The following is a 24,974-nucleotide window of genomic DNA, read 5'->3' on the forward strand; positions in this document are numbered from 1 at the left end:
AAGAGAAGAGGGATGATCTACCTTGCTGGTAGAGATAACGTCCTTCATGGGAGCCGCTCTTGAAAGTCTGGTTGATGAGGTAGTTAGAGTGCCCACTACCATTCGTTGACAACAACAAACACCTCTCAAAACTTTACTTTTATGCTCTCTATATGATTTCAAAACTTGAAAAGCTCTAGCACATGATTTAATCCCTGCTTCCCTCTGCGAAGGGCCTTTCTTTTACTTTATGTTGAGTCAGTTTACCTATTCTTTCTATCTTAGAAGCAAACACTTGTGTCAACTGTGTGCATTGATTCTTACATGTTTACCTATTGCACTTGTTATATTTCTTTATGTTGACAATTATCCATGAGATATACATGTTACAAGTTGAAAGCAATTGCTGAAACTTAATCATCATTTGTGTTGCTTCAATGCCTTCTACTTTGAATCTACTGCTTTATGAGTTAACTCTTATGCAAGACTTATTGATGCTTGTCTTGAAAGTACTATTCATGAAAAGTCTTTGTTATATGGTTCAGTTGTTTAATCATCATCTTTACCATTGCTTTGAATCACTTCATTCATCTCATTTGTTTTACAATAGTATTGATCAAGATTATGTTGGTAGCATGTCACTTAAGAAATTATCCTTGTTATCGTTTACCTACTCGGGGGCGAGTAGGAACAAAGCTTGGGGATGCTTGATACGTCTCAAACGTATCTATAATTTCTTATGTTCCATGCTTGTTTTATGACAATACCTACATGTTTTGTTCACACTTTATATCGTTTTGATGCATTTTCCGGAACTAACCTATTGACGAGATGCCGAAGTGCCGGTTCTCGTTTTCTGCTGTTTTTGGTTTCAGAAATCCTAGTAAGGAAATATTCTCGGAATCGGACGAAATCAATGCCAAGCATCCTATTTTTCCACGAAGCTTCCAGAACACCCGAGAGCCAGCAGAGGAGGGCCACAGGGCCACCAAATGACAGGGTGGCGCGGCCAGGGCCTGGGCCGCGCCCCCCTACTGTGTCACCGCCTCGTCAGCCTTCCGACTCCGCCTCTTCGCTTATTTAAAGGTCCCTGACCTAAATCTTCGAGACGGGAAAAGCCACGGTACGAGAAACCTTCCAGAGCCGCCGCCATCGCGAAGCCAAGATCTAGGGGACAGGAGTCCCTGTTCCGGCACGCCGCCGGGACGGGGAAGTGCCCCCGGAAGGCTTCTCCATCGACACCACCGCCATCTTCATCACCGCTGTTGTCTCCCATGAGGAGGGAGTAGTTCTCCATCGAGGCTAAGGGCTGTACCGGTAGCTATGTGGTTAATCTCTCTCCTATGTACTTCAATACAATGATCTCATGAGCTGCCTTACATGATTGAGATTCATATGAGCTTTGTATCACTATTAGTCTATGTGCTACTCTTGTGATGTTATTAAAGTAGTCTATTCCTCCTTCACGGTGTAATGGTGACGAGTGTGTGCATCGTGTAGTACTTGGCGTAGGTTATGATCATAATCTCTTGTAGGTTATGGAGTTAATTATTACTATGATAGTATTGATGTGATCTATTCCCCCTTCATAGTGTAAAGGTGACGAGTGTGTATGCTATGTTAGTACTCGGTTTAAGTTGCAAAGATCTATTATGCTCTAAAGGTTACTTAAATATGAATGCCGAATGTTGTGGCGCTTGTTAACTCCGGCTTGAGGGAGCTCTTGTAGCCCTACACAACGAATGGTGTTCATTACCAAACAAGAGTATATGTAGCACAAAGGAAGAGAACTTATTTATTTATGTGATCAATGTTGAGAGTGTCCACTAGTGAAAGTATGATCCCTAGGCCTTGTTTCCAAATACCGCAATCATCGCTTGTTTACTTGTTTTATCGCATCTTTACTTCCTGCAATATTACTACCATCAACTGCACGCCAGCAAGCACTTTTCTGGCACCGTTACTACTGCTCATATTCATTCATACCACTTGTATTTCACTATCTCTTCGCCGAACTAGTGCACCTATACATCTGACAAGTGTATTAGGTGTGTTGGGGACACAAGAGACTTCTTGTATCGTGATTGCAGGCTTGCTTGAGAGGGATATCTTTGACCACTTCCTCCCTGAGTTCGATAAACCTTGGGTGATCCACTTAAGGGAAACTTGCTGCTGTTCTACAAACCTCTGCTCTTGGAGGCCCAACACTGTCTACAAGAATAGAAGCACACGTAGACATCACTCCTCTCCTCGCGCACAAATGCGCAGCTAGATCTGCCTGAAGTTGAACATGAACACATGCATCTCAGATTTCTTGATGCATGCGAAGGAAAGCGGCAAATTATTGGGGTCACTGATAACCAAATGGTTGATCATCATACACAGGTTCATCGCGCTCGCTCTTAATGATCATGTTTTGCATGATCACACAGGGGTTCATCACCTCCCACATTCGAGACTCCAAATGTGTATCTATTTAAGTGGAACCGCTCACAAATAAGTCGATTAAATTGGTCCATCTATTCGCTTCCCAACGGCTTGACACATTTTTCTGGCTACCATCATCGACATGGGATGGCTATTAACGTCTCGTCATCATTTCCATCGATGATTACCGTATCACGCGCGGCAGGGCAATTCCCATGTGCGTCCGACGGCACGCGTGCCGTTTCCCCGCCTTTGGATGTGCTATAAAAGAACGTCGCACTTGGTCGAAGAGAAAAACCCTAGGTAGCACTAGTGGCAGCGCACAACAAGACCCGGAGCCGACTGAGCGAGATGGCTTGAACCCGCTACCCGGACGACTTTGCGGCGGCTCGGGTCGCCGGCAAGGCAGCGTTCGATGCGGAGGAGATCGCCACGTACGCCCGCGACGATGTCAATGGCATGGGGTTGGAAGCGGTGGCCACCGTGGTTGAGGATGTTGCCTAAGAGCAAGAGCGGCGGCGCTTGAGGTGGAGGACATGACACGCGAGGAGTAGGGCTGAACGGTGCATGAGGCACTACTTGTGAGATGGCGACCTCGGCGAAGATACACGCCTATGCAGGCATCCTCCTGGCGCAGGTTTGTTTTATATTTGAGTCTTGGAAGTTGTTACTACTGTAGCAACCTCTCCTTATCTTTATTTTATTGCATTGTTGTGCCAAGTAAAGTCTTTGATAGTAAAGTCAATACTAGATTTGGATTACTGCGCAGAAACAGATTTCTTGATGTCACGAATTTGAGCAGGGTTCTCTGTAGGTAACTCAGAAAAATCTGCCAATTTACGTGCGTGATCCTCAGATATGTACGCAACTTTCATTCAATTTGAGAATTTTCATCTGAGCAAGTTAAGTGCCCCTGGAAAATTCGTCTTTACGGACTCGTTCTGTTTTGACAGATTCTGCCTTTTATTTCGCATTGCCTGTTTTGCTATGTTTGATGGATTTCTTTGTTCCATTAACTTTCAGTAGCTTTGTGCAATGTCCAGAAGTGTTAAGAATGATTATGTCACCTCTGAATGTATGAATTTTCAATTATGCACTAACCCTCTAATGAGTTTGTTTTGAGTTTGGTGTGGAGGAAGTTTTCAAGGGTCAAGAGAGGAGGATGATACAATATGATCAAGAAGAGTGAAAAGTCTAAGCTTGGGGATGCCCCCGTGGTTCATCCCTGCATATTTCAAGAAGACTCAAGCATCTAAGCTTGGGGATGCCCAAGGCATCCCCTTCTTCATCGACAACTTATCGGGTCACCTCTAGTGAAACTATATTTTTATTCGATCACATCTTATGTGCTTTACTTGAAGCGTCTCGTTTGTTTTTGTTTTTGTTTTGTTTGAATAAAGTCGGATCCTAGCATTCTTTATGTGGGAGAGAGACACGCTCCGCTGTTGCATATGAACACATGTGTTCTTAGCTTTATTCTTAATGTTCATTGCGAAGGTTGAACTACTTCGTTCATTGATATATGGTTGGAAACGGAAAATATCGCATGTGGTAAATGGTATAATGTCTTGAATAATGTGATACTTGGCAATTGTTGTGCTCATATAGATCATGTTTAAGCTCTTGCATCATATACTTTGTACCTATTAATGAAGAACTACATAGAGCTTGTTAAAATTTGGTTTGCATGATTGGTCTCTCTAAGTCTAGATATTTTCTGGTTGAGGTGTTTGAACAACAAGGAGACGATGTAAAGTCTTACAATGCTTACAATATGTTCATATGTGAGTCTTGCTGCACCGTTTTATACTTGAGTTTGCTACAAACAACCTTGCTAGCCTAGCCTTGTATTGAGAGGGATTCTTCTCGTGCATCCAAATCCTTGAGCCAAAAACTATGCCATTTGTGTCCACCATACCTACCTACCACATGGTATTTCTCTGCCATTCCAAAGTACATTACTTGAGTGCTACCTTTAAAACTTCTATTCTTTGCCTTTACAATATATAGCTCATGGGAAAATAGCCTTAAAAACTATTGTGGTGAAGAATATGTACTTATGTATCTTATTTCTTAATAAGTTGCTTGTTGAGCGGTAACCATGTTTCTGGGGACGCCATCAACTTTTACCTTTGTTGAATATCATGTGAGTTGCTATGCATGTTCGTCTTGTCTGAAGTAAGAGCGATTTTCATGATCAAATGGTTTGAGTATGCATATTGTTAGAGAAGAACATTGGGCCACTAACTAAAGCCATGAATCATGGTGGAAGTTTCAGTTTGGACACAAATCCTCAATCTCTTATGAGAGTATTATCTGTTGTTAAATGCTTATGCATTAAAGAGGAGTCCATTATCTGTTGTCTATGTTGTCCCGGTATGGGTGTCTAAGTTGAGAATGATCAAAAGCGAGAAATCCAATGCGAACTTTCTCCTTAGACCCTTGTACAGGCGGCATAGAGGTACCCCTTTGTGACACTTGGTTGAAACATATGCTATGCAATGATAATCCGTGTTAATCCAAGCTAATTAGGACAAGGTGCGAGCACTATTGGTATACTATGCATGAGGCTTGCAACTTATAGGATATCTTATACATAACACATATGATTTATTACTACCGTTGACAAAATTGTTTCTATGTTTTCAAAATGAAAAGCTCTAGCACAAAAATAGTAATCCATGCTTCCCTCTGCGAAGGGCCATTCTTCTACTTTATTGTTGAGTCGGTTTACCTACTTCTTTCTATCTTAGAAGCAAACACTTGTGTAAACTGTGTGCATTGATTCTTACATGTTTACCTATTGCACTTGTTATATTACTTTGTGTTGACAATTATCCATGAGATAAACATGTTGAAGTTGAAAGCAACCGCTGAAACTTATATCTTCCTTTGTGTTGTTTCAAAGCTTTCTACTAAGAATTTATTTCTTATGAGTCAACTGTTATACAAGTCTTATTGATGCTTGTCTTGAAAGTACTATTCATGAAAAGTCTTTGCTATATGATTCAGTTGTTTACTCATTATCTTCATCATTGCTTCGAATCGCTGCATTCATCTCATATGCTTTACAATAGTATTGATCAAGATTATGATAGCATGTCACTTCGAAATTATCTTTGTTATCGTTTACCTACTCGAGGGCGAGTAGGAACTAAGCTTAGGGATGCTTGATACGTCTCAAACGTATCTATAATTTCTTATGTTCCATGCTACTTTTATGATGATACTCACATGTTTTATACACATTACATGTCATATTTATGCATTTTCCGGCACTAACCTATTGACGAGATTCCGAAGAGCCGATTGTCTGTTTTCTGCTGTTTTTGGTTTCAGAAATCCTAGTAAGGAAATATTCTCGGAATTGGACGAAATCAACGCCCAGGGGCTTATTTTTCCACGAAGCTTCCAGAAGACCGAGGGAGATACAAAGTGGGGCCGCGAGGCGACAACACACTAGGGCGGCGCGGCCTAGGTCCTGGCCGCGCGGCCCTAGCGTGTGGGTCCCCCGTGACGCCCCCTGACCTGCCCTTCCGCCTACTTAAAGCCTTCGTCGCGAAACCCTCTGTACCGAGAGCCACGATACGGAAAACCTTCCAGAGACGCCGCCGCCGCCAATCCTATCTCGGGGGATTCAGGAGATCGCCTCCGGCACCCCGCCGGAGAGGGGAATCATCTCCCGGAGGGCTCTTCATCGCCATGATCGCCTCCGGATCGATGTGTGAGTAGTTCACCCCTGGACTATGGGTCCATAGCAGTAGCTAGATGGTCGTCTTCTCCTCATTGTGCTATCATGTTAGATCTTGTGAGCTGCCTATCATGATCAAGATCATCTATTTGTAATGCTACATGTTGTCTTTGTTGGGATCCGATAAATATTGAATACTATGTCAAGTTGATTATCAATCTATCATATATGTTGTTTATGTTCTTGCATGCTCTCCGTTGCTAGTAGAGGCTCTAGCCAAGTTGATACTTGTGACTCCAAGAGGGAGTATTTATGCTCGATAGTGGGTTCATGCCTCCATTGAATGCGGGACGAGTGACGGAAAGTTCTAAGGTTGTGGATGTGCTGTTGCCACTAGGGATAAAACATCGATGCTTTGTCTAAGGATATTGTTGTTGATTACATTACGCACCATACTTAATGCAATTGTCTGTTTCTTGCAACTTAATACCGGAAGGGGTTCGGATGATAACCTGAAAGTGGACTTTTTAGGCATAGATGCATGTTGGATAGCGGTCTATGTACTTTGTCGTAATGCCCTGATTAAATCTCATAGTACTCATCGTGATATATGTATGTGCATTGTTATGCCTTCTTTATTTGTTAATTTCCCAACTGTAATTCGTTCACCCAACATGCTATTTATCTTATGGGAGAGACACCACTAGTGAACTGTGGACCCCGGTCCATTCTTTCCATCTGAAATACAATCTACTGCAATACTTGTTCTTTACTGTTCTTCGCAAACAATCATCATCTTCCACACAATACATTTAATCCTTTGTTTTCAGAAAGCCGGTGAGATTGACAACCTCACTGTTACGTTGGGGCAAAGTACTTTGATTGTGTTGTGCAGGTTCCACGTTGGCGCCGGAATCTCTGGTGTTGCGCCGCACTACACTTCGCCGCCATCAACCTTCAACGTGCTTCTTGGCTCCTCCTGGTTCGATAAACCTTGGTTTCTTTCTGAGGGAAAACTTGCTACTGTACGCATCACACCTTCCTCTTGGGGTTCCCAACGGACGTGTGTTAACTGCACGCATCAGTCCTACATGCCCTTGCATCGGGGGTGCAGCCACCAACGGCCGACGCCGACCTAGACGACTTCGGCGATGACGAGGGGGGGCTGTGAGTGACGAGCAACTGGCTTTGCTCCCATTGTTGAAGACCATTCATCATGACGCTGACCTCCGACGGCAGATCGCTGCACGCACGCTTGTCTTCTGTGACCAACAGGAGGCAGCTAGGAAGGCGGCCCATCAGCAAGCCGTCTAGGCCTCCGCGATGGCCCACCATGCGACACGCGAAGAGTTGATGGTGTCTAGGAGTCGCGAGCAGCCGCGGGTGGACCAGGCAAACCGGGAGATGGATGAGGCGGCAGCAATGCTGCCAAGACGGTGGAGGCCGTGGCGAGGGACCAGGCTCTCTACGACACCGACAAGAAGGCGACATTGTTGACAGAGAGAGCTCGCTTGGACGCCGCTCTGGCGGAGGGCCGTCGGGTTGGGGTTTTTCCATCACTTGCGGACACAAACGGGTCACATCTGTTGGTGTTGGGCCGCTAGAGATGCTCTTGGGCCAACCCATTGTACAACAGAAATGTGTCATTTTTTTTCTTATTTGGGATGGCCCATCATGTCGCCCTTCTTATACGTTTAGGTTAGGATACATTCAGCAACCCGACGCATTTTGGTCTACGCTGGCCTTCTGCCACCTTTTACCCATTTTCACTCATATAAATTAAAAATAATAATGTTGCAACCAAATTAGTTTAAACGGTGTATATCCAAATAAACAACATAGTTAACAATCATTGTGGTCCATCAAATAAACAACATAGTTCACAGAAGAAAACAAATCAAATGAGATGAGATGACTACCGGTTTCTCACCAATGTCCATTGATGCTCAATCAAATCTGCTTGAAGTCAATCGTGAGTGTGGAGATCACCGATCACATGATGCACATGGATGAACTCCTCAAACATTGTTGACCCAGCATGCAAGACAACCAATTCACCCTGAAATTGCCACCCTTGGTCAAGGAGGCCTTCATCGCACTCATCCTCAACGATATTGTTGTGTATGATCACACGGGAAGTCTTCACCTCCCACATGGTGTCAACGCTCCATGTTCTAACAGTTTCCCGAACAATAGCACAACGAGATTGTAGCACACCAAATTCCCACTCCACATCCCTCTTGCAAGCTTCTTGTTGTTTATAAACCTTTTATTCTTCTCTTCTTTGGGAGCACGGATTGTCTTTCGAAGTGTGGACCAGTTTCTCTCCCCAAGTGTGGACCAGTCAAGATAGATGCTCTCTGCTAGATAATATGCCTTGTTGTATGCATGGCTATTGATCTCATAGCCACTTGAGTGTTTCTGCATGCCTAGAGAATACCTGCGAGCACTGAGCATGTTAATATCATTGTGGGACCATGCTATGCCGAAGAAAGAGTGCCAAATCCATAGAGCATGCGATGCAACAACGTCAAGAATGATAGTGCATCTCTCCATGCATGTGTCCACTATATTACCCCTGACACGCAAAAGTACAGTTCTTCCACTCCCAATACATGCAATCTATGCTTCCAATCAGCTCCGGAAACCACCTTGCCTCATTGATCGAAAATAAAGCCAGGCAGTGTCGGAAACACTAGACCACTCTCTCATGCAAACATCACCGAATACCGCAATCACGAATTTGGAGAACTTGTACATCGAGTCAAGACATGTGGTATCGCTCATTAGCAAGTACTCATCAACAAGATGACCGACAGCTCCATATATAAACATGCGAATAGCTAGATAATTTTTTTGTATGAAGTAAAGCTAAGCCTACCGGCGGCATCAGGATTGCATTTGAAGTACAAGTTGTGGTCCTTCAGGCCTTCGAGAATAGTCAAGAACAACTTGACCTCTGAAAGCAGCGCCGAAACATGTGACGCGGATAGGTTGGACTGGTACGGTGGAAGTAGTCTTTGAAGGTTGATGTCTACGCCCCCTCCTTTTCCTGTAGACAGTGTTGGGCCTCCAAGAGCAGAGGTTTGTAGAACAGCAGCAAGTTTCCCTTAAGTGGATCACCCAAGGTTTATCGAACTCAGGGAGGAAGAGGTCAAAGATATCCCTCTCATGCAACCCTGCAACCACAAAGCAAGAAGTCTCTTGTGTCCCCAACACACCTAATAGGTGTACTAGTTCGGCGAAGAGATAGTGAAATACAGGTGGTATGAATAAGTATGAGCAGTAGCAACGGTGCCAGAAAATAGCTTGCTGGCGTGTAGTTGATGGTGGTAGTATTGCAGCAGATAGTAACGCAGTAAAACAAGTAAACAAGCAGCGATAGCGATATTTAGGAACAAGGCCTAGGGATTAGACTTTCACTAGTGGACACTCTCAACTTTGATCACATAACAGAATAGATAAATGCATACTCTACACTCTTGTTGGATGATGAACACATTGCGTAGGATTACACGAACCCTCAATGCCGGAGTTAACAAGCTCCACAATTCAATGTTCATATTTAAATAACCTTAGAGTGCATGAAAGATCAATTCGACTAAACCAAGTACTAACATAGCATGCACACTTGTCACCTTCATGCTATGTAGGAGGAATAATACACATCAATACTATCATAGCAATAGTTAACTTCATAATCTACAAGAGATCATAATCATAGCCTACGCCAAGTACTAACACGGATGCACACACTCGTCACCATTACACCGTGCGGGAGGAATAAATCTACTTTAATAACATCACTAGAGTAGCACATAGATAAATTGTGATACAAAACATATTGCAATCATAAAGAGATATAAATAAGCACTTCACTATGCCATTCATAACGGTGAATAAGTATTCTGTGAAATATAGCCTAAGAGACCCACACGGTGCACACACTCGTCACCTTTACACACGTGGGACAAGGAGTCTCCGGAGATCACATAAGTAAAATTCACTTGACTAGCATAATGACATCTAGATTACAAGCATCATCATATGAATCTCAATCATGTAAGGCAGCTCATGAGATTATTGTATTGAAGTACATAGGAGAGAGATGAACCACATAGCTACCGGTACAGCCCCGAGCCTCGATGGAGAACTAATCCCTCCTCATGGGAGCAGCAGCGGTGATGAAGATGGCGGTGGAGATGGCAGCGGTGTCGATGGAGAAGCCTTCCGGGGGCACTTCCCCGTTCCGGCGGCGTGCCGGAACAGAGACTCCTGTCCCCCAGATCTTGGCTTCGCGATGGCGGCGGCTCTGGAAGGTTTCTGTGGGTTTCGTCGAACGTATCAGGGTTTTCGCGACGGAGGCTTTAAATAGGCGAAGAGGCGGCGCAGGAGGGCTGACAGGGTGGCCACACTATAGGGGGCGCGGGCCCCCCTTGGCCGCGCCGACCTAGGGTTTGGTGGCCCCGTGCCCCCTCTCCGGCGGTTCTCGGGTGTTCTGGATGCTTCCGGGCAAAATAGGAACCCGGGCGTTGATTTCGTCCAATTCCGAGAATATTTCGTTACTAGGATTTCGAAACCAAAAATAGCAGTAAAACAGAACCGGCACTTCGGCATCTTGTTAATAGGTTAGTTCCAGAAAATGCACGAATATGACATAAAGTGTGCATAAAACATGTAGATATCATCAATAATGTGGCATGGAACATAAGAAATTATCGATACGTCGGAGACGTATCAAAGGTCAGTAGTGGCCAACTTCTCGATTGCGCTAGATATTGCCCCTGTGTGTCCTCGTCGAGCCCCTATGCACATGCCTCTCCCCTCTTGATGTGCTCATATATAGCTGAGGGTGGGCGTCGCGGTCATCATGAGTTCGGAATCACTGTCAAGTGATATGTTGACGATGTTACCGACAACATGACACAATGGTCATATATGCATCACTTGCCACTATCTATGCCGACGCAAATGGTTGAACATGTTAGGTATGTAATCCAAATTTGGAGCAAATGGTGAGCAGGGCCGAGACGATGGTCAGCGAGCTAGACCTGTCTAAGTATAGGCAAGCACGTGCAAGTATGCCAGCAACAGGACTAGCCACCAGCGAGCAGTGGCAAAAATGAACGACATCGGAAATAGCGAGGGGTGGGGCATGGGTCGCCATGGATGCTGGGTCCATTGGCGTAGGGCCGCGAGGCTGGGTTTTTCCTGTCCGTGCAGACCAAAACGGATAGCCCCGGTTGAAAGAACATCTCTCCACAATTATGGTTTTATACTTTTATGTGTTTGATGACAACATGTGTGAGAATCTAACGTGGTTAGTGTGTAGATATGATCTATATTGTGTTTGTAATGAGAAGAATTAAAAGGGAAGAATCATTTGTTGAAAAGGAAGAACAAAGGAAGAAAACAAGAATTTACAGACTGAAAATTCCCCCAAAATTCGGCTAAGGACTTAAGGACCGGGCTCTCACTATATCCCCGGAAATTTGGCCGGAAACTTCAGTCAAGAGGCTGGAAATTCCGGATGGGGGGTCGAAAATTCCAACCCCAACCCCAGCTCAAGCTGCTCACTCCCTCAAAGTTCATCCACCCTTGTTGAGCCACAAGGAACACAAGATTCACTTGATCTTCTCCTCCAACCATCCAAAGCTCTTGATCTTTAGAGAATCGAAGGAGAAGACCCCGATCTACATCCACTGAAGTGATTTACATTTCCCCCTCTTTGCTTGAGGGCCCTTTTTCTAGTGTTTCTTTTGGAAACCCTAGTTGTTTTTGGTTGATTTGATCTTGTTGTTGTGTTGTTGTTAGAACTATTGGGATCCTCCAATCCGGTTTGTGGATGTGTGCCCCAAGAACCTTGTAAATGCCCAATTTCCGCCTCGAGGAAATTACTTAGCGGACAAGTGAGCTAGGCCTTTGTGGTGTTGCTCACCGGAGAATAGGGGGAGGCCTTCGTGGCGTTGGTTATGTTTTTGTGGCGACCACACCCCTTCAACGTAGGCGTACTTCCCCTCAAAAGGAAAGAACTGTGTCTCTGCATGCTCCACTCTCGGTTACCTCTATGCTTTATTACATTGCTATATATTGCTTAGTGATATCTTTCTTAATAGTGTATCTTGTCATCTAGAGAAATTCACATAGTTGCATATCTAGAGAATTTACTTTTGTGTCAAACCTTAAATGAAAAAAACTAAAAATTGGGTAGAACCTATTTACACCCCCCCTCTAGGTGCGGCATACGATCCTTTCACCTGTCCTTTTACGCCGGGCCTGTGGAGATGCCCCTTGGCACCCGGAGAGTATGGTACAAAAAAATCGCTCAAAGAGGAAAACTCAAAAAAAGGCACTGTGTACATAAAGCAAAATCCATACAAAATAATCTAAACGGAGTAACATAGGATGTATTTTTGCAAAAAGAAACTCCGTTTTAGGAGAAATAGCGAGATTCCGTCGCAGACTTGGACATGGCAAGATAATTTAACAATTTTCCGCATTATTGCGCATCGCCTTGTCAGTTGCCTGGTCATGTCTCTTTGGACTGGCCCGTCGTCAACGCCACTAAAGGCGCATCTGCCTCTCCTCACCACCTCTCCTCCACTTCTTCTCCGCGACGAACCTTCTTGGTGGTGACCATGCAGGGCAGGGCGATCTGTTCTACCATGCATGGAACATGGAGGAGCAAGATTACGGTCATCTTTTCCTGCTCGACGCTCCTCGATTCAGTTAGATTTTCTCCTCCATGTGCTCGGGTTTATCTAGGGTTCATGGCCTCCATGATGAAACTTGGGATGGGTCTAGTTCTCCAAATTGCTTTCTCCCGTTATCATCCTTGTTTTGATAGGCTAGTTGGTGATGATGGTGTCATGTCCTCATACACTTGCTGCACTTTGAATGTAACCTAATTTACAAAATTCACAAAGCACAATAGAAAATTCATTAAACTGAATTTTGCTATCTCTGTAACAAAATCGAGAAGAAGATAATTGATTCTTACCTTCACTACACAATGGGGGTACCAGTAGTACACGGAGGACTCAACCTAGTCTCAGTTATCACCAGTGCCGACGGAACATTTAGCTACACCACCCACTACATGTTGCTACAGGTTGCATGTCGCTCGAAAAGTCGATCACATGCCGTTGCACTCCCGATGCCGATATCCCTCCATCGTAGCAATGCCCAAGCTGCCGGAGTGCAACCGCCACTCGTCAGGGGGAGCACCTAGGGTTAGGGATTTCATCGTCATAGTGGTTTGATTTAGGGGTGAGATTGGCATGCGTGTGTTCCTTGTTCCTCGAAACGGAGAAATCCCAAGCATTTTTTTTAAGATTAACGTAACATGGAGTGATCTCTTTTCCAGCGTGGTTTATGACTCGTGAAAACAACCACATTATCTCCATCTGAAACCGAGATATTTCGTTACAATATGCAGCGAATATCTTCTATCTCTACTAATAAATGTTAATTCACGTTTAGGTGTGCAATCTTCTACTTTAGTTGGTTTGTGCAGAAATGGATGCAAATAGGAGGCAATCAAGGGCAATTAACGAAGAATCTCGGCCTAGAATCATCACCAAGTAAACCAGCGCCGCGAGCTCATCAACAAAGAACTTAACGACCCATTGTATAGTCATCCCTGCCCATACCGGATGACTGTGCCATATGGCGGTGGCTCTACCTCGTCAAACTCAATATAAAACGTGAAGGGTCCCGAAACATTTGACTAACACACACATAGAGAGAAAAACCCCATTCCTCTGCTAGATTAGATCTCATCTCCACTGAAGCCTCGAAGCCACCACGGTCGGCTTGAACCCTTCATTAACACATTCACCATCTTCATCACCTCTCCATCTACTTGTAATCTATATTTGATATTTGATTGGCGGCATTGTAAGATTCAACAATCATCTCTTTGAGATTTGTTTTGCCATGTTTACTACTCCCTTCCCTCCGTTCATAGATATAAGCCATATAATTTGGCACGGAAATTAAGGAACACACGTTTATAAAAAAAAAGTACACCATGTTTGACTGAGATTAACACTACGCAATTGACATGACATAATAGAGGACTTGGCAAAGCAAAGGAAACCTAATCAAATCTCTAAAAATATTGTCCATACAAGTGAGCCAATGCAGTTCACCAAATGGCTGACATTACAAATTATCACAACCGAAAGATCGCTTTTTATTCAACTATCTAAACAAGAATAAAAGAAAAAATCAGTTTGTGAATTTTGAATCGGGTTGACAAGTTTCCGTGCCGCGTTGTTCTATTTTTGCAAGTTTTTATACTCGCTCCATTCATAAAAAGATGTCTTAACTTTACTAAAAACTAGCAATGTGGCCCTCGTAATGCGAGGACACCATCCTTACTCTTAAATTCGCAAGTATATGCTTTAAAATTATTTATAGTCATGTATATCAATATTAGTAACAGTGTGGTATGTTATTGTATGGTTTTGTAGCTACCTAACATACTATTCAAATAAAATACTCCCTCTATCCCAAAATGTAAGGCGTCTAAGCTTCAGTGAAAAGTCAACATATTTTACGTTTGACCAAATTTATACGTAAAAATATAAACATTTCACAGTACCAAATCAATATCTATAGATTCACCAGAAAGTATAGTTTCTCAAAATATCCATTTGATATTGTAGACATTCATAGTTTTTCGTATAAACTTGGTAAAACTTAAAAGATGTTGACTTTTAGCTAAATCTTAGACAGCTTACATTTTGGGACGGAGGGAGTATCACATATGCATGTAACATCTATAATCTTTAATCGTCTTTACTCTGTATTGAATCATTGCAGTGCCATTTCAATAATATCACACTAATGGTTTTATGTCTCATTTGTATGTGATACTATATATATCTAGAGGTAAAACTGATGTTACCTCACCAATATCATTGTGCTTCATATTATTTTCCTTTGCATGCATTATGGTTTAATATAGGCTAACATTTAACATGATGTGTACCTATGGATGTGATACTTATTTATTTAGGATGACCTACGTATTAGTCAGCTATAAAGATGTACCATTAGATCGATCAAAGGACGCTTTCTAGTTTTGCGAGTTTTTGTAATATGTATTTATATTTTCATATATATTTTTCATTAATTGTAAAGTTGTTACGTAAGAAAACTAATGCTGGTGATTGATGAATGTATTAACACCGAAATTGGTAAAGAAATGAATTATACATTACTGCTATTATTTACAAAGTTTTTGATTTATAGATGTGCCGACTTCAATGGGAAGTTATAATTTATTTTTCTCTAAAATTGTGTATATCTTTTCATATTTTCCGCTATAATTAGAAATATTTAAAAGTAAATTTATAGTTTATTTTTTGAGAACTTGTTATTTATCTCATAATTTTCAATATACTTAGCAATTCTTTTTATTTGGGTAATTTTTTATAGATTCGTTCATGCACGCTTATACAACAGTTATAGTTGGGCATGCGTGTTTGTGTACCGTGTGCTATTTTTGATCCGTATCACGTACTACATCGAGAAGGTAGTGAATTTTCTTTGTATTGAAAGGTTAATAAATGATTAAAGTTCTTACATTTTTTGCTTCGTACATTACCCTTCAGAGCTAGTTAAATTTGAATAGAACACTTTTACACGCCCCATTTTAAGTAGTGTTTAACATGGACTTTATTATGATTCACTCAATGTTACAACTTTCTCTTGCACTAAATATCTCGTAAAGCCTTTTTCAAAATTTGTGTACATATTTTATATTTTGCAAAGTAATTAGAAATATTTGAATGAAAATTTATAGTTTTTTTTATGAGAGCTTATGTGTTTTTATTTATATTTTTAAATCTGGATTATCAAACCCTCGTATATTGTTTTTAGAACTGCCTCACTCCATAAAATTATGTCACAAGTTTATCTAAATTTAGATATATACAGATACAATTTAGTATATAGATACATTCAAATTTATATAAATATTTAACACCTTTTTATGAACAGAGGAACTAAATAATAGTATAATAATCTACATATACATATATAAGCTACGCATACATATATAGACGAACCCGCTCGTATACATATATAGGATATGCAATAATCCTTTTCATGGGGAAACTACACCTGTATTAACCGTACATATGAGAGTAATCCAAATATATATACGTGCTTGTGTAATATATGGGAGGCAACAAATGACCCGGACTTTTGGCTCTCGGGTGCAGGCGCACCCTATATACTCTAAAAAATGTAGTAATTTCAAATAAAGTCAAAAAAAATCGAATCCTTTTGGGAATCAAAGATAATCAAGTATTGTACTCGTATAAATTTGTTTGGCCAAAAAATGTTTCACATTGACTTCAGGCAAAAAAAAGCAAATCTATGACGAATATAGCGTGAATAGTACTTTAATATAGGACCTTTAAGTCTGTTTTTTTCACCCAGGAAACAAGAGAAGTTATTCCATGGTGAATCTTTCGTATACGAGTACAATACATGATCATCTTTGATTCCCAAAAATATTTGAATTTTTTTGACCTTTTTCTGAATTATTATATTTTTTTTCCATATAGGGTGCGCTTGCTCCCAGGTTCACCCATGCAATTTCGAGGCAACAAAGGACATTATAGCATGCATAAGTAGTCCATGTCTAGCACGTGATCCACTGGTGAAAATATGTGATTCACTTTTTTTAAGCATTCCATGTCTAGATTTGCTAAGTTTTAGGGGCCACCTGGTTCATTGGACTCAACCTATTGACTTTCTTGTACGTGTCAGCAGTAATTATTTTTTGAGCCGCATATATTACGTAATATCTTTTAATCTTAACCGTACTTTTAGTATATAATAGATATGCACATCTATATTGTACCCAGGGTGAGGACGTGGGCATAGCCCAGTGGTTGGGGTCGCAGTGGCGCATCCTAACGACTAGAGGTCCCGCTTCTACTATATCATTTAGTGTCTAGTTCCTCCTAGCACTAATTCATTTTTTTTTATATTGTACCCAGGGTGATACCTCCAGTAGTACAGTTGTAGCTGGGCCACGGATAGGAACAGCATGATGAGTGCGAGCACTAGGGACAGAGGCTCGGAAAGCGAGGGCGGTGTGTGTCGTGCGTGTTACCGAGTAATGAGTCAAACGAGCATGATGCATCAGCTCAGGCAGTGAGTACAGCACTCATTGCCTGCCTGCCTCAGCAGCAATGGCAATAGCAACACTGTCTCTGTGCTGTGCTTTGGGGGTGGTCGCGCTTTCTTTCTCGCCGGCTTTTCGTAAAGTTTATGTACCGCGGGTCGGCTAGGGCTGGAGTAGTACGTGCGTGCCCCCACATTCCCTCGGCTTTAATTTACCCGCCCCAGGCTTTTGGATGGCTATGTATACACCCCCTGCTTCCTGCTCCTCCGCCGTGTTACCAGCTCCTGCTACACTCCTCTCCTCTGCTGCCTCTCCTCCGCGCATCTGCTTCTTCTTCAGCTGCGAGATGGAGGTGAGAGCCCTCGGCCATGGCGATGCATTCCGTCCTTCTGTTTATTTCCGTCTGGTTTTACCTGGCAGAGTGAACTTCTGTAGAGTTCTTGTACTCACTATGTGTCTGGACTCTGGATAGTGTGGCTCACTATGTTCTAGCAGTTCCTCCCCGAGGGTTTTCGGTTCGAACTTTTGCATTGTTCTTCGACTGTAGTAACATACTATGCCCCTAGGAGCAGTAGCCTATTTCCTTTTTCCAACAAGTACATGTTCTACATCGCAGTACCACTGTTCATCTCAAGTTCTACTTCTCCATCGAAACCAAAGTTTCAGAACGCAACTTGCACAGATCCTTCGTAGTACTTCTGTTTCTGAACGCTTCTTCTCAATGTTCATGATTCTCCTGTTTGAACAAAGCATTCAGCTTTCTTTCCCCTTTTTTTTGAGGAAGATAACAAATGCGGTTGTTAAGTTGGTTCTTCTATTTCTGGTGTGGCAGGCGCAAGACGACTACGGCAAGTGGCGCCAAATCCCGGCGTTCGGCGACTGGAACCACCTGTGGGATGACATGCCCGTCGCGCAGTACTTCGACCCGGCGGCCACCTTCTTCTTCACGGCGCAGGCAGGGGAGGACGACGTCGACCTCTTCAAGGTGCCGCACTTCGCCGCAAACCCATACAACTACAAGAAGGTCAGTGTCATCACACACTACACCACCACAACTCGTATCTCTCCTCCCATCTCATGAACATTACTTCCAGATCAGATCAGGTTTTTTATCACCAACGTTTAGCTGACGGTCTACTTTGTGTATGCTTGACTGAAAATGCAGTGCGTTGTTCGAGTGAAGAAGGGGGAGGAGAAAGCCAAGGAGGGTGCTGCTCCTGTGCCTGCGAGGAGGAAGAAGGTTAGCAAGAAGCAGCAGCAGCAGCAGCAAGGGAAGGAGCAGCAGAGGAGGAAGCCCAAGTCGGCGGCGGCGGCAGCGGTGGACGAGGACCTGTACAAGATCTCGCCCAACGTGATCTGCAAGGTGCAGAAGGCAAGTACCTACAATCTGATCTTTTCCGTGATTTGTGGATGGATTCTGTTGTTGTCTACGTTTGCTAGGCGCATGTGTAACCAAACCAAGTGGATTTACTTTGGATGTCAAAGCAAAACATATTGATTTACTTTTGCTAGTTCCCTGTCACGTCATTGACGCAAACCTTTTGCTTGGAGGGGGATAAGATAATCTGAACTTCCGGCCTTTTCCTTTCCAGAAAAAGATAATCTCAACTTTTTACAAATGTCTTTTCTTGCTTTCCTTGGATAAAGATTAATTCATGGCTCCACTTTGGCAAAAAACAAAAGTGTGGTTAATTAACCTATGGTTGGATTGGTGTCAGCGAGATCCTAATTGTGCTCTATCTTGTGTTCGTGTTGCAGAAGAAGCTGCTGAGGAACTTGCTGGGAGGCTGCCTGGGCCTCAACTGCATCGCCTGAGGATACCGGGACTTGTTTCATCCAGAGTTTGTTGTTAGGAAATCAAGATCGATCTGAGTCGTGTGATTCGTGTATGTACATCGTCTACTACTGCTACAATATATGGAAGTAATGGAAACCGATTGCTGCTTTGGCTTCTTTTTCTCCACATATAAATAAATATAATAAGGGCTTGTTTGATTTAAAGGATATTAAAAGCACATGAATCAGAAAACGCAAGAACAACGTGTCATAACATGTGAAATTCCAAAGAAATAAAAAATCAATAATTTGTTGCAGAAGTCGTTTGGTTGCATCAGAGGGCGGGAAAGTTCTATAGAGATTGTCAAAGATACATAGGAAATTCTCCAAGAGGTCTAACCTCTTACTAGAATTCACATGGAATTGTAGTATAGGAAAGTAATCCATAGAAAATTTAGAAAGTTCAATCCTTTCAATCAAATGGTTTTTATAGGGGAAAAATATCCTACATATAAAAATCTTACAAAACTATTTTAGAAACCCTTTGAATCAAGGAGGCCCTAATAAATTAGAGCGCTTGGGATTGGCGCGTTTCACTGTACCGATGATTATACTCCCTCCGCTTTTGTTTAACCTATGTTTTGGCTTAAGTCAGCGTCAAATTTTATAAAACTTAACCAAATCTGTGGGAGAAAATATCAACAATCATAAAACCAAATGCACTAAAGAAGAAGTCGCTCCCCTTGCTGCGGCGCCGCGCCACTCCGGGGAGCCCCTCCTTACCGGCCCCTCCAGCCCCTCCCTCCCCTCGCCGCCGCCGGGCAAAGCCCGCGTGTCATGGCGGCGGTGAGGGTTTCAGATGGTCGCGATCATGGGGGGTGGGGGCGGCGCTCCTGATCTCTCTTGTGGTGGTGGTGGTGCGTGGCGTCGGTGGTCGGAAGGCGAGGCGGTGGCGGTGGTGGCGTGGCCGGATATTGGCCCTTGGGGCCTGGAGGCGGCCGGCTGCTGCGCCTTCTCCTCCGCGCGACGGGATGCTCCGTCCGCATCACATGGGAGCCGGGGCGGCGGCGGCGACCTCCTCCCCGGAGGTGGACGGCCTCGTTGGGATCTGGGGTGGGGCATCTTGGGATCCCACACAGATCTCTGGCGGTGAAGATCCAGTCGACAACGAGTTTAGGGTGACGGGGCAGCCTGTGAAAACCGTGCTTCGCTCTCGGGCTTGGCGGACGATGGCGGCGTCGCTTGGTGTCGTTACCTTGTCGAAGGCATCATCTTTGCTTGTCTCGTCACTCCACTCGGCGAGTTGGAGATGTGCGGCTGCCGGTGAAAATCATGCTCCGACCCTGGTCATGGCGGGCGATGGCGACGTTACGCGTCGTTACCTTCTTGAAGGCATCGCCGTCGCAACCTGCATCTACCCACTCGTGCTGCTCCGGGGGAAACCCTAGATCTGGGACTCCCGGATCGGACGATGGCGGTGCTACATGCGTCGTTCTACCTCTTAAGGAATCGTTTTTGGAGCAACTACTGGATGTTGGCGGATGTTGGTGGAGTGGTATTCATCTACCACATTGTTGGCGCTGAGTCTCGATGGCATGGTGCTGCAGGGTATCGACGACGGATGCGGGATGATGTATGCGTGCAGGATGGTGGAGCCGTCTGGCGTCATGGTGGCATCGACGGTAGGTCTTGCATGGTTAATGCGATGATCTCTCTTGAAGGTGGAGTCGAGGAAGACGACGGTAGCAACTTCTGTGGCGTGTGCGTTGGCGTGCGCTGAGAGTCTGCTTGACTGGATGTGCTTCTCACCTCCTATTGGGCGGTTTGTCACCCCTTTCATCCCACTGTAGATCTTTTGTTTTGTTCTTGTAAGGTTTTGTGAATAATCTAATAAAAAAAGCCGTGCATCCTTTAGCTGTAGAAGCTGGGGTGATTTTTCCCCCATTTCGAAAAAAAAAACAAATGCATATAATATGAAGGTATGATAATTTATAACAACCGTAACACAATAGATTTTGCATTGTAATTGTTGATTTTTTTCTTAAACATTTAGTCAAACTTTATAAAGTTTGACTTTGACTAAACCCAAAATGTAATTGTGAACGGAGGGAGTAGTGATGATCCATCTGTGGCAGGAAACTATACAATGCACTAATATTGATGGCGTGTTCGGTTGCACGGCATTTAAAAATAAAATTACTAACACCCATTGAGTCGCAACTTGTAGTTCATCTCACATGAGAAAAGAGGGACATAAATAAGCCATCTGCCAGCATAACATTTAAGCCAGTAAAGGGTATTGAATCTTGAGAATGAAGATTATGAAGTGCACTTTTTTTTACATCAACGGAATTTTATTTAGTAAATAGGTATCATAGACTACAATTCTCTAGGGCTAAATACCTCTCCGTAAACATAAGCTTTGTATGAGCAACTTCAAAAGAAAATAACAGCTCTCTCACAAGAAAACAAAAAGCTACATATCCATACAACGGGAGGAACCAACCATACGCATGTCACAACACATATTCAAACCTTACTCTCCATTGCGATGGAACCAATCAAACATGCCCCCAGAATATTGAGGGTTCTAGAAACCTAGAAGGCGAGCCCGAGGAGCAACCCAACCCTCCACACCTTGTTTCTTGTTATTTGTCGTAAGCCAAAAGATTTTTCAACAACGTTTCCCTGGAACACATTAAATATTTAGTGTATCATTCTTGCATACTCTACCAAAAACAGTATGGTCTCTTTTGGTTATTGTACAAAGACAACTATCCATGTTAAATTATGCATAGCATGATACTTAGTTAAACTTATGACTCTGGCATGTAGATAATAGAAGAGAGAACTCTCTGGCATCAACATCCAAAGATGGACGTTATCCAACTATGTTTTGCTTTGTTTCTAATGATGTTAGATAGACAAAATGATTAGATGAAAGAAAATGAACAATAAAAGAAGAGATTGAGCAAAAAAACGTGAGAATGAGTATGTAAACAAAATATATGTATTGTACAAGAAAAGAATAACTAGTATAGGTCATATGTTAATACTAAACATACATACATTTCACTAAAAGGACCACATTGTAAGTAATGGATATATTTAGCTTCCAATCTATTGATACCACCATCTATATAAATTGTGCATGATAAGGGAAAACCCAAACAATCATAATTTGTTACATAAGTGAACGGGTGAAAAATGTTTGTTGGTCTGTAAGTTAAGCTAAATATAATTTAAGACTCGACAAGTAATGTAACAATTTTCTCAATTAATTGAAAATGAACCAACCCCTAGGGTAAAAAAAAAACGCTAGTTGAGGACTGCAGAGTGCACATAAGTTTGAGAACTAAGATCATTTATACACATCAACATTATGATGTGTTTAGCGAAAAAGTATCCCCTAAAAACAAGCAAGACGTAAGCAAATATAGCTATGTAACCTAGAGCATTCTTGGTAAATCCTGCAAATGTAATTTTAATGCCGTCCTCATTGTCTGATGTTGACATTATAAAATTGTACATACCCTTATTAATCAACCATTTTATTGTTGTTATAATTAAGAATGATATAGTATGTCGAAAATTCTGTTTATCGTGCAAAAATATGATAGAATTTATGGTTTAGTTCTATACCATCCGTTGCTTACCAATGTGGTTCCGGTAACGCCTAAATTGTAAAAAAATATACCAATGGATAATATAAGAAAATAATAAAAATGAAATGGTCATGGCGAAAATAGGTTAAAAGAGAAGGAGCGAGTTTGGGAACTTCTCTTCCTAATGAGCCGAGCAGCTCCTGCGGGCGTCCGGTGGAAACCCTAGCCACCGCCTCTAGGGCATCCACCCCCGGAGTTTGGTGTAAAAAATTGTGATTGTGTATGTCCAAAGTTATATGTAAAAAATTGGGATTGTGTATGTACATCATCTACTTCTGCTACAGATCGATCTAAGTTTGGTTTTAAATAGGATAGGCATGATACGTCCATATGGAGCGACAAAATATGTAAATTTCGGAGTGCTTCATGGACGATTATGCCTAACCTTCTTTAACCCATATGTTCCATTCCTCACCATGGTCTTGATAATTTTGAAACTCGGTTATCACCTAACACCTTGCCCAATAGACACACATCGGAAAATAAGGATTCGATGCTTTTAAAGTGGGCAATCTACACGAATTTTCACTCGGCATGGTAATTAGTGTCACAAATGCATAACTACAGGGTAAAAGTGGAATTCACTCTAAATAATGGTTTAGATCTATACTATCTGATGCTTACCAATGTGGTTCCAATAGGGCCTAAATTGTGAAGAAAAGGTACCAATGGACAATAGCCGAAAATAGGAAACTGAAAATGGTCATGGCGAAGATAGGTTAAAAGGGAAGGAGCGAGTCAGGAACTTCTCTTCCTCTGAAGCCGCTCCTGCGGGCTACCGAGAGGAAACCCTAGCCGCCGCCTCTAGGGTAGGGATGTAAACGGATTGGATCGGATAATGCTATTTCCATATCCTTTATCACATTTTTGTAGCGGATTCGGATCGGAGCGGATAACGATCGGATGCGGATTCGAATGCGGATTATATCGAATTACAGATATGGAGCAGGATCGGTTTGGTAGACGATATTTGAGCAAACATACAAATAAAATGAGAAGTACATTTCTTTTATGTAAAAAGTGTGAGCACAAAACATGTAACAATTGACTATAGCCAAACTTGCATACTTGTTCATACAACATAGAAAGTAGCGTGCTAGTAGCATACATAGTCTGAGTCGATGTACTAACTTATGTTGTGTGGATATTTTGGGTTGGTAATATTTTATCGGATTATCCTCTTTCAAAACCTCGAATAATCCGCCACAAATGCTGGATAATACATATCCGTCTGATATTAACAACACCATATCCGCTACCGTATCCTCCGAATATCCTCTTGACTAATATCCATATCCGCATCCATATCTGGAGAATTTCTAAAAGTGCATATCATATCCTAAAAAATGTACGAGGATACGAATTTGGAGCGGAAATTATCCGGAGTTTGGTGTAACAAATTGTGATTGTATATGTATATGTAAAAAATTGTGATTGTGTATGCTGCTACAAATCGATATGAGTTTGGTGTTATGTAACGGAAACGGATTGCTGCTAGCCTTGGCTCCTTCTTCTGCACGTATAAATGATACTCATAGAAACTTTCCTTGCAGTACCACAAATCAGAAAAACTTTCCATGAAAGAAAGAGAGAAAGAAAGGAAAGGGGAGATCTAGTCTTAATTGCCAAGGATCCGGGTTGCCTACGGATCAAATCTGCACGGCCCCCATTTATTACCGCAATTAATCACGGGATATGATTAACTAGTATGTAAAAAACCTGGATATGCTAATTTGCACTCGGCAGCACAAGCATTCTGTTCGAAGTAACACCCAATTAGCACGGCTAATTATCGATTAGCTATGTATGGTAAGGGCCTAGCCTAGCTGCGCGATCGAGTCCGCCACCGGTGGCCGCCTATATAACGGCAGGCCGTCCGGTCGGCTACAGTAGCCACCCAACTACCGAACCGACCCGCCGCCGTCGCCCTAGGTCTTCAGCCACCGGACCGGAGCGCAGCCATGGGGCGAGGCAAGACCCCGGCCGGCTTCATCGACAACGGCGGTCGGCGCCGCCAGGCTTTCGCGAACCGTAGGGAGGGGCTCCTGGGTTCCGAGGATGGTACGACGAGGCTCGGCAAGGCGCGGGAGCTCGCCGCGGTCTGCGGGGTCCGCGTCGCGGTCGTCTGCGCCGATCTGAACGGCGGCGGCGCGCCGGCGGTGCTGGAGACGCAGCCGGGCGTCCTCGACAGCTACCGCACGCTGCCGGACGCGAAGCGCGCGGAGCACACGCACGTCCGGTACCTCGCGGACCTCCTGCGGAAGGAGCAGGCCAAGCTCGCCAGGGT

At 43.1% G+C, this 24,974-nt stretch overlaps 1 protein-coding gene across 1 annotated transcript; it reads left to right on the forward strand.

Annotated features, from left to right (window-relative positions):
• Positions 1-17,499: 17,499 nt before the first annotated feature.
• LOC124668561 lies at positions 17,500-19,202 on the forward strand. The gene is made up of 4 exons (XM_047205677.1): positions 17,500-17,598; positions 18,079-18,270; positions 18,412-18,618; positions 19,005-19,202. The coding sequence occupies exons 1-4, from the start codon at positions 17,593-17,595 to the stop codon at positions 19,059-19,061; spliced, it is 462 nt and encodes a 153-aa protein (XP_047061633.1). The 5' UTR covers positions 17,500-17,592; the 3' UTR covers positions 19,062-19,202.
• Positions 19,203-24,974: the final 5,772 nt, after the last annotated feature.

This window comes from Lolium rigidum, chromosome 6 (assembly GCF_022539505.1).
Source record: "Lolium rigidum isolate FL_2022 chromosome 6, APGP_CSIRO_Lrig_0.1, whole genome shotgun sequence".
NCBI lineage: Eukaryota > Viridiplantae > Streptophyta > Magnoliopsida > Poales > Poaceae > Lolium > Lolium rigidum.